The sequence below is a fragment of the Cibotium barometz genome, chromosome 7 (assembly GCF_041138505.1).
Source record: "Cibotium barometz isolate CiBa-2024 chromosome 7, ASM4113850v1, whole genome shotgun sequence".
NCBI lineage: Eukaryota > Viridiplantae > Streptophyta > Polypodiopsida > Cyatheales > Cibotiaceae > Cibotium > Cibotium barometz.
In genome coordinates this window covers 16,913,975-16,928,900 of record NC_141052.1, presented here as the reverse complement: position 1 = coordinate 16,928,900, position 14,926 = coordinate 16,913,975, and the positions used below count along the sequence as shown (strand labels likewise).

At 44.4% G+C, this 14,926-nt stretch overlaps 1 protein-coding gene across 2 annotated transcripts in view; it reads right to left on the bottom strand.

Annotated features, from left to right (window-relative positions):
- LOC147636753 (uncharacterized) overlaps positions 1-3,548 on the bottom strand; it is a 31,194-nt gene extending 27,646 nt beyond the window's left edge. Inside the window, exon 1 of one of the 2 annotated variants that reach the window (XM_086800273.1) lies at positions 2,445-3,548. In XM_086800273.1, the coding sequence (XP_086656399.1) occupies positions 2,445-3,410 (966 nt within the window). In that variant the 5' untranslated portion in view covers positions 3,411-3,548. The remainder of the gene's footprint in view (positions 1-2,444) is intronic. The other variant, XM_086800274.1, reaches the window with a different exon arrangement.
- Between the last annotated feature and the right edge of the window lie 11,378 nt (positions 3,549-14,926).

The window sequence follows — 14,926 nt, the reverse complement described above, 5'->3', positions numbered from 1 at the left end:
TCTTTGATTCCATGTGAGAATATGTGAATATGAAGCGGAAGCAAGTAGAGATCACAAAAGAGAGAGTAGACAACCAAGATCTGAAATGTATTGAATGAATTATGAATGAACAATGTCCTGTCAAAAGTACGCAGCAGAAAGCGTGAGACATAGGCACAGAGAGAAAAAAAACAAATCTGCATAATGATGAAGAAGCAATGATACAATCAGCCCTGTGCAAGGGGTGGTCCCCGTATGTGTGGGCATGATGAACTACTCCCCTAAGGGAGGACCCGGGCCTACAATCAGCCCTGTGCAAGGGGTGGTCCCCGTATGTGTGGGCATGATGAACTACTCCCCTAAGGGAGGACCCGGGCCTAGAAGCCCCTGTCAGAGTGAGTACAAATGAGAAGGAGGCAAGCCTTATATAGCCCCAAGATAAGCTAGCCGACTTGCTCTAGAAAAAAGTCTCACGACTGGACAAAAATAAACATGTGATAATGGGTGGCCAACCCTACAACCAAGGGCCTAAACATGAGGAAAAAATAAGGTGCTGCCCGGGATAAATCTAGGCACCCCTGATACACAACTTGGGCACACTACCAGGAGATGAATAATGCTAACATGTCCATGCTTATATACATATCTGTAGAGCCAGTGGGCTGTAGCAAAAAAGCTACTAGTTTGGACAAATGATAAAATGCCTAGAAAATCCTAAAACTAAGCTATAAAATAGCTGAAAAATATGGGGAAAATACCTAATTACATCAGATAAATATCTAGAGGCATAAAATGGAGTAAAATGGGCTGGAGATGACATTTTAGGGTGGAAGGTAATTAGTATCTTTTTTCAAAACCAGCTGTTGTTTCATGATGATACAATCTATGTCGGATTGTGCTAAGATTAGGGAAAAGATATCTTATGATCATCGTGATGCTCCTCCAACAGGTCATCCGAAGATTCAACAGACTTGTGGTTCTTCTAATCATCCTTAGTCTAATGGGCACATGGAGAGGGTGGAATCAAGTTGTGAAGGTTATGCTTTGTGCATACGGCTCTAGGAGATCGTTTTATTGGGAGAGGTACATCCCTACCATCGTGTTTGCCTATGATACTATCAAGCATATAGTTTTGACAATAGCTAGATAGTGTTTGGTATAAGTTAGGTTAAAACCCTGATTCCTTGAGACTTTGATAGCTTGAAGGGGACACAACTGTGGTGCCTAATAGTTAGGAGTCTGTGAGAGGGAGGTATGATATCCCCTATGTACGAGGATTTACCAGATCTTAAAAAGGATGGGTATTATGTTGCAGCTAGCAAATACTTGTCTCGGTGATTTCAAGTTTCCAATTCCATGAGGAGTTGGAGGATTGAAGTATGGTTTATGTTCTTCAAGACCCTAAGAAGGTTCTATTTTTTATGTCTTGCTTCCACGATAATATGCTAGAGGAACAACAGCTTCAATTGAGCTAGTTCCTTGATACATGTGGATTTGATAGACAGGTATAAACCCGATTTCAGGGATTTGAACTCGGACCTCTGGCCTGATGGCTCTTAAGCGCAGTTTTTCAGCCCAAAAGCAACCTAAACATTGAAGGCTGGACACAAAGCTTGCATTAACTTGTCAGATGTCCACTAAATGGGTGACCAAAACACAAATACGCTCTACAGTTTGACAAAGCCATTTTGGTGGGCTCAATGTGTCAATGGGTCCACTTGCTTGAGAACTTGCAAACCCATCTGGTGAACTTTTGCACCACTAAGGGAGCGCCAACTTAGTGGGTACATCAATCAGGTAAACCCTGTTGACCCTGGCCTAAGAGTACATGGAGAGAAAAAGGTGAAGATACGTAGATAAATAGAAAATGTAATCAATGACAATCATTTCCTAATTTGGAGAAATAGTTATTCCCATCTACTTATCACCGCCATCATCCTCATGCAATGCACCAAGAATCCTACAGAAAACCATGTGGCCCCTGAGTCAAAAAACGGAGAAGGAAACACCAGTAACGGAAGTGTAATGTGTGTAAACACCCGTTTTGTGGACCTCAATCCCGAATGGTTTGCAAGAAAAGATAAGGGGGGGAATTGATACGAGCCAGGAGAAAACATCATAGATAACAAGGATGAAGACACCTTTCTATTACCCAAGCAAACACCTTTCTATTACCCAAGCAAACACTTGCTTGTACTGCGTGGTGATCCTGTGATCGTGCCAACAAAGGCACCAATTAAGCCCAAACTGTGGATGTACATTATGCAAGTAAAAAACAGCTTGGGGGTTTGTGAATCTTCGTAACCTGGAATCTCTAACACAAGATTTCAAAAATGAAAGCAGTGCAGGCATAAAAGGCCTCAAAAAACAGTACACTCAAATTCAACAAACCCTACACTTCTCTTTTCATTACAAGTATACAGCAGGTGAAAGTTTCCTCTCACTAGATGGAGAAAAATATATACTCGATAATGGTGGTGATATGCATGACCCCCATAGCCAATGCCTGGAGCTCCTTGATGCACCCCAGCACCCTTCCCACTCTGTCCCTTTTCACCTCCAAGTGTTCCATGCTTCTCTCCTCCCACAGTAAGAGCTTGAGCTTTATCTTCAACTGGCGTAAATGTCCCCTCCCGCCAATCCTGATCATCAGCTGCTTCGTTGCCTGCCAGTATGATTAAATCCTCTCCATCTTCGCTATCTTCGCCCATGCCTCCACTGACTGCTCTTTGTAAGCTCTGGTGTAGAGGATTGAGTACAATACGCAAATCATCTTCGCTGTCCGTGTCCACATCTTCTGCTTGTAAACCTGCTGTAAGGCCTTGCCTAATACCATCTTTTTCTTCTAGGGGCTCCTGCTTTAAAACATATTGAGCCTTATTGGGGGCTGTAGAGATTCCATGGAAGGCAATATCTTCAGAACCTGGACTTCCTGCCAAGCTTTTAGTAGAGTGGATAAACGGAGCTTCTGCCTCTTTCCGCATGTGATGCTCTCTACCATCAAGAGAACCGAAAGCTTCCTCTTCTTCCAACTCTCTCCCATCAATTCTGCCATTGACATCCACAGGTGAAACAAAAGCTTTAAATTTACTTTGAGACTGTGCACCTGATTGCTGGCCGCGCTCCTCGTTAGAATCTACATAACCCTCTGCGATCAGGGCTCCTGGCTGCAGCTCCTCGTAAGAGTCTAGGAGTGCCTTCCTGGCTGGACTAGGGTCGCATGCTGAAGCGTCTGATTCGTCCTCATAAAACCGACACACAGAGCCGAATCCGGTATGGACATCGACGCCAGGCATAGCCACGTCTGCGTAGAGATCACCGAACTCATCGTCTTCGCCCATCGCCATGGCCATTTTCGCAGGTTCTTCTGGTAGCAAGCTACGACTACGGGAACCTAAATTTATCCCTTCCCGGGCGCATTCTGGAAACATCTGCGCGAGGGAAGGGGAGAGGCCATGGCGGGGAGAGAGCGGTAGCGCAGCGCCGAAAACGCCAGATACAAGTCATTCTTCTCCTATCGTTTTCTGCTGGTCTTTTCTGGGCAGCACAAGATATTATTTGTCACCTCCTTTCATTTATTTTTTGGTCCATCTTTAGGGTGTACACTTGGGCAAAAGAAATTGTTTGTGGGCGGCCTACATGTGGAGTGTGTAACGGCACTTCGTTAATAAAGTAGCTTACACAGGCAAGGCTTTGATTGTCAGTGGAGAAAGGAGGTTTTCTTATTAGAGTTTTTATGTACACAATAGAATTTATTTCGACCTCTTATGTTGATGATGCACATATGAGTTCAACTATTTAGGTCAATGATGAGGAAAACGAATACAGATGAGTTCTTCTTGTCCCCGTTGTTGACGAGTGGGGCAAGAAACCTAGGTGAAAACATTGTCATGTGACTCCGAGCCTCTAACTCTTTCTACTTTACATGAACTCTATGGTGGGTGATTAATACCAAGTCTCCATCTTGAGACATCTAGTCACTAGGCGAGTTTTCTCGTGTGATGAGCCTTGATAACATCGTTACATGGATGCATCCATGTCCTATATATGATGGCTACTAGTCAGACCAAAGGAGAAAAAGCAAATTCATCGACTCCCTAAACCTAGTATGCATAATCTTTACAATGTTGTATGTTACGTGCGGATTTCATCCACATCTAGTGATAAATGTGAGTCATCCACACCTATCTACTCAAATCCACAAGTGAAGAGTCATATGGTGAATCTCTACAAAAAAAAAAAAAGCAGACTATGTATTCCTGCAATGTGTGAATCCATAATGGAAGAAAACCATAAGAAAGGTTGAGAGAGAGAAAGAAAGAAAGATTTTATTAACGTCTTCCAAAAGACCGAACTCGGAATATGAGACAAATCGGTGTACCTGTATGGAGTATCCTCTGTCATCCCAACAAAATGAAGAAGTACTGAACTAAAAAGCTGAGGGATGGAGCTCTACTACTAGGAGAATGCAAAGCTATACGCATGGAGTATACAATCATGATATGCAACCTAGCTAGCTCCATCCTGTATCATACTGGGGGTATAAAATGGTATACATCAATGAAGGGGGTGTCCACAGCTCCCTGAAGAACATGCCTAGGTCTGCTCTGAAGCGAGCCAGTCGCTCTGCATCCTCTCTGTGAAACTGAGCTCTGATCTCTGTCATCTCTCTCTGGTATAGGCGTGGTGTCCGAAAGCGAGGTGTCCTCTGTCTCCTACAGGCTCTGAGTGTCTCTGCTCTCTGGAGAGTAATTCCCTACCGTGTAGGGGCTGGGAGTGGGATGGATCTCTAAAAAAATGTAGTAATCTGTGTCTGTCGTTCCCCCTCTGGAGCTGTCTGAGCCTGTAATGATGTCTCTCTGTGACGTTGTATGTCTAGAATGAATCTCCCTGGGTCTGCTGCCTCAAAGATCTAGCGTAGGGAATGTGGCTCTCTGAACAAAATGGGATATCTCTCTCTGATGGCTGTATATGCTCTGCATCTGCATACATAATGCTCCTCACTCTCCACCTCCTCTCTGCACAATCTGCATACCCTCTCCTCTCGGGGGATCCATGCTGCTCTGCTAGTCTCGATCTCCAATCGATGTGATGAAACTCTAAGCTGACCACCAATAGCCACTCGAGAGCCGTGTGGTAAAAAGCCCTCCATGTATCTAGGCCTCTCTATAAATCCATCATCAGTGATACTCTCTGTAGTATAGCATCTTTGGTGGAAGAGGCTGTGTAGGCGATATCCATGTCTCTGAGCTGCCATAGGTCGTGTCTCAATACTCTGTTCCTCTCACTATGAGAGAGACGAATATGTGGTGCATCCCTGTCATATGGTGGTAGATGATCCATGTCTAGGCCATGCTGTGAGAACCAATGTGTGACCTCTGCATACCATGATCCTCTATCTCCTGCCTCAGCTAGCTGTCTAGATGCCTCAAAAGCTCTGTATGACAATCTGTCCTGTGGCATCTCTCTGAATCTGTCTAGCAGGCATATAGTCTGGAATATGGCCTCTACCATCATAGGGGGCGCAGCAAACTCTGCTCGGATAATGTCATGAGGTACTGACAGTTTGCTGCGTATCATGCGTGCCATCATGAGGGCTTGTGGTCTCTCTATCCGTGTGCACCAATGGGTAGCAAGTCCTGGCGCCCATACCGCTGCTCCATACATCAGTGCCGGTGTGACTAATGTGTCAAATAGCCACCCCTTCGTCCGGGGATCCTGAAAATGCGCGTGGTGGCACTGTCTCTCTAGCATAGCCAATGCTGCATATCCCCGTGTCAATCTAGCTCTGGCTGCTGAACCCATGGTGAAGCGTGTGGCTGCTGCTTCTGCAGAGAAGGTAACCCCTAGGTACACGTATGATGTCACCACCTCCACCTGGCGTCCTGCGAGAGTGAATGTCAGCTGACTCCTGCCCTGTCGTCTCGATGTATGAAAGACCGTAACCTTGGTTTTCCCAAGGTTCACAGTAAGACCCCTCTGTGTGCAGAAATCATTGAGTGCATGTAGATGCTGCTGTAGACCTCCTGGAGAGAGAGAGAGAGAGAGAGAGAGAGAGAGAGAGAGAGAGAGAGAGAGAGCAAAATGGGATCTAATGAGGTCCCCACATGTAAGAATGAATTGACTCAAATCCTATCAAGGATTACAATTGGTCAAATGGTATACCGTTTGCAGCCTTCTAGTGCTGATATTTATCATATGTTATTAGGAGAGTTGTACTCTATATCTTGGCTTAGTAAGCTTTGGAGATCCTTGCACGTTTTTCTTATGAGCCAGATGTAGATATCCTGAAGAACCAATTCGGTATTGCATATTTGGATTAGCCTCAATGAGGGGTGTTTTGTCATCTCTTAACAGGTAACTTGAGGGATGTTTTGTCATCTCTTAACAAGTAACTTTCTAAACAATTGGGAAGACTATTTCTTTTGATTATATTCTTTTGGAAAAACCCTATTCACAAGACTTTATTATTCTTGCTTTTCTTATGTATTCTCTTATCTTACATATTCCCTTGCATTGTTGAAACAAGCTTTGGAGATCCTTGCAGGATTCCTCTTCCTTGCAGTTTTTTCTTATGAGCCAAATGTGGATATCCTGGAGAACCCATTTGGTATTGCATATTTGGATGAGCCTCTACGAGAGGTGTTTTGTCATCTCTTGACAAGTGTCCTTCTAAACAATTGGGGAGAGTATTTCTTTTAATAATCTTATTTTGGAAAAACCCTATTCACAAGACAAATATGATTTTATTGTTCTTACTTTTCTTGTGTATATCTTATCTTACATATTCTCTTGCATTGTACAAAGAAGCTTACCTTTGGGGAAAAAGAAGGACCCCCCTCCCCCCTTCCGTTACTTGTTTAAAGCAAATTTGTATCTCTACCTATTACATATACTACTAGCCTAATCACTCTCATGGAGTGATATGGGGAGACTATTTCTTTTCATAATCTTATTTTGGAAAAACCCTATTCACAAGATAAATATGATTTTATTGTTCTTCCTTTTCTTGTGTATTCTCTTATCTTACAATTGGAGAGACTGTTTCTTTTAATAATCTAAAACCCTATTCACAAGACAAATATGATTTTATTGTTCTTACTTTTCTTTTGTATTCTAGTATCTTAGTATTCTAGTATCTTACATATTCTCTTACATTGTACAAAGAAGGTTACCTTTGGGGAAAAAGAAGACCCCCCCTATTTGATCTATTGTTTAATGCATAAGTAGTTTTTATCCCAATAAAATAATTATATAATTAACAAAATGCTGTATTATGGAATAGCATGATCCCCTGTGTACGTCCCTACACTTCACGCTTCCCTCCGCCTTCTCCGCGTCGCTGCTCTTGCCCCCCCAGTTTTCTCTCTCCGCCTCTCTGCCCCGCCTTCACGCGTCCCCCTGGCTCCCCCTCGTCTTCTCTGCCTGCGCCCACCCCCCCCTCCCCCTTCTACCCGCCCCCCTCCCGCCTCTCCACCTCAGTTTCTCCCCCCCCTCCCCCCATCCCTCCACCTGTGCCCTCCGTCCCCCCCGCAACCCCCGCCCTAGCCCCATCCCTCTTGTTTTCTGCTCAACCCGCCCCTCCCCCTCTCCCTTTTGCCACACCCCCCCTCCCTTTTGCCATTCTATTGCTCTCCCGTCTTCCGCTCGCGGCCGCGTCTCACCTTCCTTCCCCTTGTAGCCTCTTCTCCGTCCCCTCATGCCCTTTATTGCCTGCTGCACGCAGTTCTGTTAGCTCTGGGATTTCTTTCTTCTCCTTCGGCAAGTCTTAGCTTCATTCCAATCTTCACCCTCAGGAGGACTCCATGGCAGTCGCTCCGTCATCCCCAACCGAGGCCGCCGTTATTTGCTTATCCTTTTCGTAAGCGGATCTCCAGCTTCTTGCTTACGAATGTTGCATCATTGGAGGCATCCACTCTGGTATGCAAGATTGTCGGTAGCCGCCCAACACGCGGATAGCTCAAGGATCTTTTACAGGCCAGCCTCATCGGTGGGCCTACAAAGATTACATACATTCATCCTCTGGGATGTGGCTATTATCAAGTTGAGTTCAACACGCCAACAATGTGAGACCGAGTCATGCAGCTGAGCTCCGTAGCATTACATATGGCCCAAACCTTCTTTGCACGGTGTGGTAGCATAGCTTCGACCCTATGTTTGATCCACTTGTTAGTCTGTCGTCGGGATTCCCGGTGTGATAGTCTGCTTCCCGGGCCTTAGGAAGCTTCTCTCACGCAAACAGTTAGGATTCCATCCCTTCACATCTGATCGGTGGTGCCATCGGGAGACAGATGGAATCCCCCCCACTGCTGCCTCGGCTCTCACGCAAACAGTTAGGATTCCATCCCTTCACATCTGATCGGTGGTGCCATCGGGAGACAGATGGAATCCCCCCCACTGCTGCCTCGGCTCTCACGCAAGCAATCAGGATTCCATCCCTTCACATCTGTGTTGCCTCGTCGGATTTTGTACCTCATGCTATATCTATTCCATGTTTGTGGGGGCGAACCTATCCTTCAGTGAGTGGAGTATTCAAGCCTTCCACACCAATGCTTCATTTGTAAGCAGATGGGACATTTAGCCTGAGCTTACCCTCGACGTCAGTCCAAGAGACCGCATTCCATGGTTCTCTCCCCCCTCATTTCGTGATCAGATCCACACTAGGGGGTGGGGAGAGAGGCACGTTTTTAGGCAGCGAGGCACCAAAGCTCGACTGCGGATGACCCAATGACTAGAGAATGGTGGATGGTTGGCCGCGCTCGGGCCGTCAGCTGACCACTAGAGTTGAGCGCTGCCGTTGTGCACGCCAAGCTGGTAGATTACAAGAGTTTTGTCAAAGAACTGTTTTGAGCATTTAATAGAGCATCTCTACGCCAAAAAATGACGTGATAATCTTCTCTTTTTCCTTGGGTGCAGTCCCAGGGACGGAGTGGAACTCAGATTCGGTGACTGTTTGCCATCGAGGGATAGGCAGTTGAGCTCTCCCACCATCTTCACGACCTTCGTATCACCAACGTACTCACCCACCTATGGCTGCTGGCTAGAATTGAGCTTGGAGGATCAAGCCACAGAGATCAGAATGGGGAGATGGTGGCCTCTAGCTTGGAGGTACTGCTTTTTATGTTCATGCATATTTCAGCAATACCTCTCCCACCTTCTTACATACAGGTACCTCCATTGTGATCAATGGAGTTTGGAGTATGCATACTCTTGCGCTTGAATAGAGTGGCATCACATGGAGGATAGGATCCCCGCTGTGCCTTCGTCCCAGGATGGATTGTGATTATTCCCCGTCTAAACCCTCGCCCAAGACTCTTCGAGTAGAGGGCAGTTCCTCTAGTTTTGCCTCCCACAGAGAGTGATATGTGGATAGTCTCATGGAACTTTCAGGGTTTAGGGGTGCCTCAATGTTGTTAGAGATGAGGCGTCCTTAGAGGAGAGCTTCCAAGAGCTATAGTTGGGGGACCTATAAACATTCGTTTCCTCCATGAGCATCACCTTTCCAAGGGGCGCACCCGTCGCCCCCTGTAGAAAGATTTTACCAGGAAGGAGTCACACTTTCTAATCTCCATCCTTCGGCTTGTCAGGGACGTAAGGAGGAGTTTGTATGTCTGTCTCAGTGAAGCAGCTTTTATTGGCAGTGATACACTCAGGAGTCATAGTTCTGGGGCAAGCACAGTGGGTTACCATTTTGATTGGTGAGGATTGTGTTGGCTTCCTAAATGTTTATGTCATGAACGTCAGTGCACGTAGAGTCCTCTTTTGGATCACAGTTCGGCAGGTCCTTTTCCAACAAGCAGACTTTTGGTGCATGGGTGGAGATTTTAACATGAATAGAGGACAGACTTGGAGGAGGCTCGGCCATAGTCTCAGGAGCATAGTACTCTACCTAGGAGGAGATGATACTGGCACTTAGGGGACATGACCCTTGGTATCTTCCAGAGTTTGGGAGCAGCCCTGGGAGCCTTAGCTTCTCGCAATCGAATAGGAGGAGCATCGGTCCCAACTTCTCTAGACTAGACAAGTTTTGTGTTGATGAGTGGGCTTATAGCCGTGGGGGGCATGATTGGTATCTTGGCAAGCATCACTTTTTCATATCACACCTCAGTTATTATGTCCTTGGAGGACCCTTCGAGGTAGGACATGCATGTGAGCTCTATGATTCCAGACAGCCCCATTCAGGACCCTAAGATTTGCAGCAGAATATAGCAAATATAGGCGGGACTAGACTTTATTTCAGGCTCTGTTGTATGCACAGTGGATGTGGGCTTGGGGGAGATTAGCAGTTTCTTACAAGAGGCAGCCCACAACAGATTGGAGGGATTTCAGGAGTAGGAGAGGATTATGAGGAGGGGTGTGACTTCTTTATAATGGCTTCAGGAGAGTAGCCCATGGATTGAGATTCAGATAGTCGCCGCCCGCATATGGAGATTAGATCCGTAGAGGAGAGGAGGGTGGAGTTCAGGTACCATGCCAGAGCTTCCTTCTAGACCTATGCTGGACAGAGGCAAAGGGGATATCTTCAAGATAGCCGGCCCCACAAGAGGAGAGACGGCATTTGCAGGTTACGTAGCCAAGAGATGGAGCTATTATTTCTAATCCCCCCATGTGAGAGCCATTGCCACGCATTTTTTTCAATCTCTTCTCACTGGTGCCCCATTATCCCCATAGGTGACATGTTGGGGGCCCGGGCTCATGTATCATGGGGAGCATTGAGCACAGGACCTGCCAAGTCCCTTGGAGACTCGATCACACACAGGCAGTTACCCCGGAGGTGCAAGAGAGAGATCCGAGGTAGAGACCGGCTTAACATTGACATCGACTTAGCTATTCCGTAGGAGTGGCTGACTCCTATCCCAGACCCGACTCCCTCAGTATGGCTTGGTGTGTTTACCAAGCATGATATTATGGCTATCCATGGAGCGGATGAGGGCACTAGTCTGCTCACCTTTTCTATTGGATCCCATGGCAAGTTAGAGAGATCCAAGCTTCCATTAGAGGATTTAAGTGGCTGAACCCTATAGAGGGTGAGGGTGATTGGATTTCAGGCACGTGAGTAGTACATAGACCCACCACCGGCCAAGGTGGCAAGGGAGAGATTCTCGCCACTATAGATATGGGAGTGCCGACCTCTCACGCGCCTTTAATGGGACCCAGGGAGTGGACTTGGCATGACCCTCCTGATTGGGAGGAGACTCTGGATGCCCTATTCTTTGTATATATAGTGTGGTTAGGCTGCACGCTCCAGATGCCATAGATTTATGGTACCTCGTCACCAACAGCAAACTCACTGGTAGCCACAAGGCCTCTCACAGCGTTTCCTCTTAGATTTTTGGAAGAGGCTTTGGGACAGTTTTCAGCCTAGAAAGATCACCCTCTTTCTTTGGTTGTTGGCACACATGAGCTTGGTGATCGGCACACATGAGCTTGGTGATCGGCACTTGGTTGTTGGCACACATGAGCTTGGTGATCGGCACTTGGTTGGCAATTGGAGGTTGGCCAGCTGCTTGCTCGAGGTGTGGCAACCCCCAAGAGTTTCAGCGACATTGTCTTTGTGATTACCCGAAGGCACAACAGGTTTGGCCGTGGATCCTCCGCATCTTCACTATGGATAGGGTCTCGACTTGGATCATCACATGGGGCATCGTCGCTTGGGGCACAGAGGTTGGGGTGTTCAGGGCTTATGAGGAGGATGGTAGAGGGCTAGCTCTTTAGGTCTCTCATCACTGCATTTCGGCAATACCAGTCTCACTGCCCCACCTACAAACCACTACAGCATTTCGGCAGGATGGTTCAAGCCAGAGATGGGAGATTTGCAACAGCATTGCAGCCTAGCATATATGGTGGGATCGATGCAGCCAACAAGCCATTGAGGGAACCCACACTTTGCCAGTAGGCAGAGTCTATTAGGAGCCTTTGGCTCGATATCAGCCAATGGGGGAAGTTGCAGGGTGGATCCAACCGCATGCGAAAGTGGATCCAACCACATGCGAAAGTGGATCCAACCGCATGCGAAAGTGGCAAGAATCTTTCTTGAGGCTTTGGCAGCCTGGCCCATTTCTCACTCATAGAGGTGGTGACCTTACTTAGTATTATAGACCACTGATGTGGTTGGTCCCCCCCTCCCCATGTATGAGATAGCCTTCTTCTCATAGAGCTGTTAGCTGGAGGAGACCATCTTTTTCCCCTCCTTTGATTACTTGATCCCTGCCTTGTACATGAAGTGAGTTTGTATATAGCCCATTCGTGGTTGTTTTTAGCCCTTCGTTGGCTGTTTTCCAGTAACTAATAGAAGGATCTTTTTCCTAGAAAAAAAATGATGTATTATTAACTAAAAAGAGTCATAGGAATACAAGACAACAAAATTGGATAGTGAAAGCATATAAAAAAATAAAAAAGTAATAATATGATCATGTAAATAAATCGAGTTCAAAGGGAAAAAAAGTGTGGTGGTATGATATGCTAAAAACTTTTAGGAAGTTAATTTATATGTACTTGTGAGGTGGTTACATAAACAAAACTAAGGCAATTGAGGTACTTTAGTAAGGATAAGATTTCTTTTTTAAACATATAATTTTAAAATGGTAAAGATAGAGAGAGGGAAAGAGAAGAAGAGGGGAGTGTCTCCAATGACATAATGGGTATCTCTCATGGCATAATGGTGAAGCTACAAAGGGGAATGTCTCCAATGAATAATGGGTATCTCCAATGGCACAATCATGAAGTTACAGAGGGGAATATCGCCAATGAATAACGGGTATCTCCAATGGCACAAATATTAAGTATGGGAAGGCCTCAAAAGCTAGCTTGAAAAAAAAAGTATGAGAAGCCCTCAAAAGCTTATGAGGGGCCCTCAAAAGCTTATGAGGGCTTCCTAGACTTTTTTAAAAAATATTTGAAATCCATAAAAGTCATTGAGTCGTTTTTACCATATTTGGGCCTTTTGAGTCTATTTTTTATGTGAAATTCTACACTTGAAAAAAAGTTTATAATATGATGATGACTTGTGTGTATATGTGTGTTGTGTGAGTTTTCCTTTATTTAAAAGAAGGTCTAAGGGCTTCCCAAACCTTGTTTCTTTAATATTTGATATCACCAAACTTTTGAGGGCTTCCCATACCTTTTTTCAACACACATAAGTCATAATTACATTATAAACTTTTTTTCAAGTGTGGAATTTCAAAATTTTGGCATCGAAAATGGATTCAAAAGGCCCAATATATGGTATCTTTCGATGAGTTTTTATGGATTTAAAATATTTTTTTAAAAGTCTAGGAAGCCCTCAAAAACCAACGCATGGAGTCCATTTTTTATGTCAAAATTCTAAAATTCTACACTTGAAAAAAAGTTTGAAATATAATGTTGACTTATGTGTGTTGTGTTAGTTTTCCTTTAAAAAAAAGGTTTAAGGGCTTCCCAAACCTTGTTTCTTTAACATTGGAACATACTTATTTTTACAATCGTTTTAACCATATTCATGTGTGATGGCACAAGCTAGACTGAATGTAGACTCATGCCCACCTGATGGGAGTGGGATGTTGCGAGCCTTAAACATCTTTTCAAGGACCCTGGGCATCTTTTTGAGCACGTTGGGTTGGCCAAGGCTTTATGTGGTGCGAGATTTGAATAATGAAAGATAGATGAAAGCCCCCACCATGCAAAGTTTTATCACAACACTTGTTGCAAGCCAACATGCAATATGGTGTGTGATTTGGAGAGAGAGAGAGAGAGAGAGAGAGAGAGAGAGAGAGAGAGAGAGAGAGAGAGAGAGAGAGAGAGAGAGAGAGAGAGAGAGAGAGAGAGAGAATAATCGATTATATGCTCTACCATAACCTAATGTGAATATGTCTTGAAAAAAAAACTATAAATTTAAAATCTCATGGAAGCTCTCAATTAAAAATTCCCCTAGTTATTCCCAATGAAGTGTTTGGACACTATATTAGATATCTTTGTCTCATGCTATTGGCATCACTAGGGCTAAGGTGTCGTTTGAGTATATTGTGCAAGAACTTAAAAGGTTCTCATCATAAAGCTCACGCTTCCTTCCTTATGTATAAAATTTAGATTCTTAGTGCAAAAGAGACTTTTGATTGGTTAGACAATGAAGTATTCAAGACCAATGCAGTGGAACATATATTTCTATCTTGCAACAATGGCTTAAACCGTATTAATTTGGTTTTAAAGGATATAAGATTGAAACTTTTTACCAAGGCACCTTTATTATGGAATGTACCTTTGTCCATGTCGCACATCGATGATAGACTGTAACATGCAAGTTTTTTTTTGGCAAGCTGTTGTTCTATAGGAGTGCTAATGTGGTAGTGTATCTTTTGTTCTATATGACTTCTAATGTGGTAGTGTAGTTTCCAAGTTAGCATGCCATGTGGCATAAATGATATATAGACTACTGGTCTATGTATCGTACCCCACATATGAATATATAAATAATGATCTCCCACAACTCATAAGAGAACAAAATTCACCATAACTTGAACTTTCATTGATTGAAGTTGGTTAATGTAGTGTATATATGGTGTCAAAGGTTGGTCATACTGAAGGTCAGTCCAAGTCAACCACCCTCCTACAACTAGTTTAAATATACCGAATTAACCACTTCGCTTGACTAGGACTAAATAGAAGGCCATTTGGTTCTTGGTGCAATTTCCAAGCCTATCCAAGATCATTTAGGTGCCTACTGCCCGCTTAGGTGCTTGTGGGTTATCGTTGTTATCCATTTTAAGATATAGAGATAATGCTAGTAGAAAGAGAACCTTGGACTACTTTCTACTAAAGTCTCAAAGCTAATTTTGCTAATCCAAAATTTTATTGTACAAATGATTAAGCTTATCATAAAAGTTAAAAGCTTTTGTAGCAGATTTCTCAAAAGAATATTATCATGCCTTTCTTTTTCATAAACACAAGTGCATGATACATTGGTATTGCATCT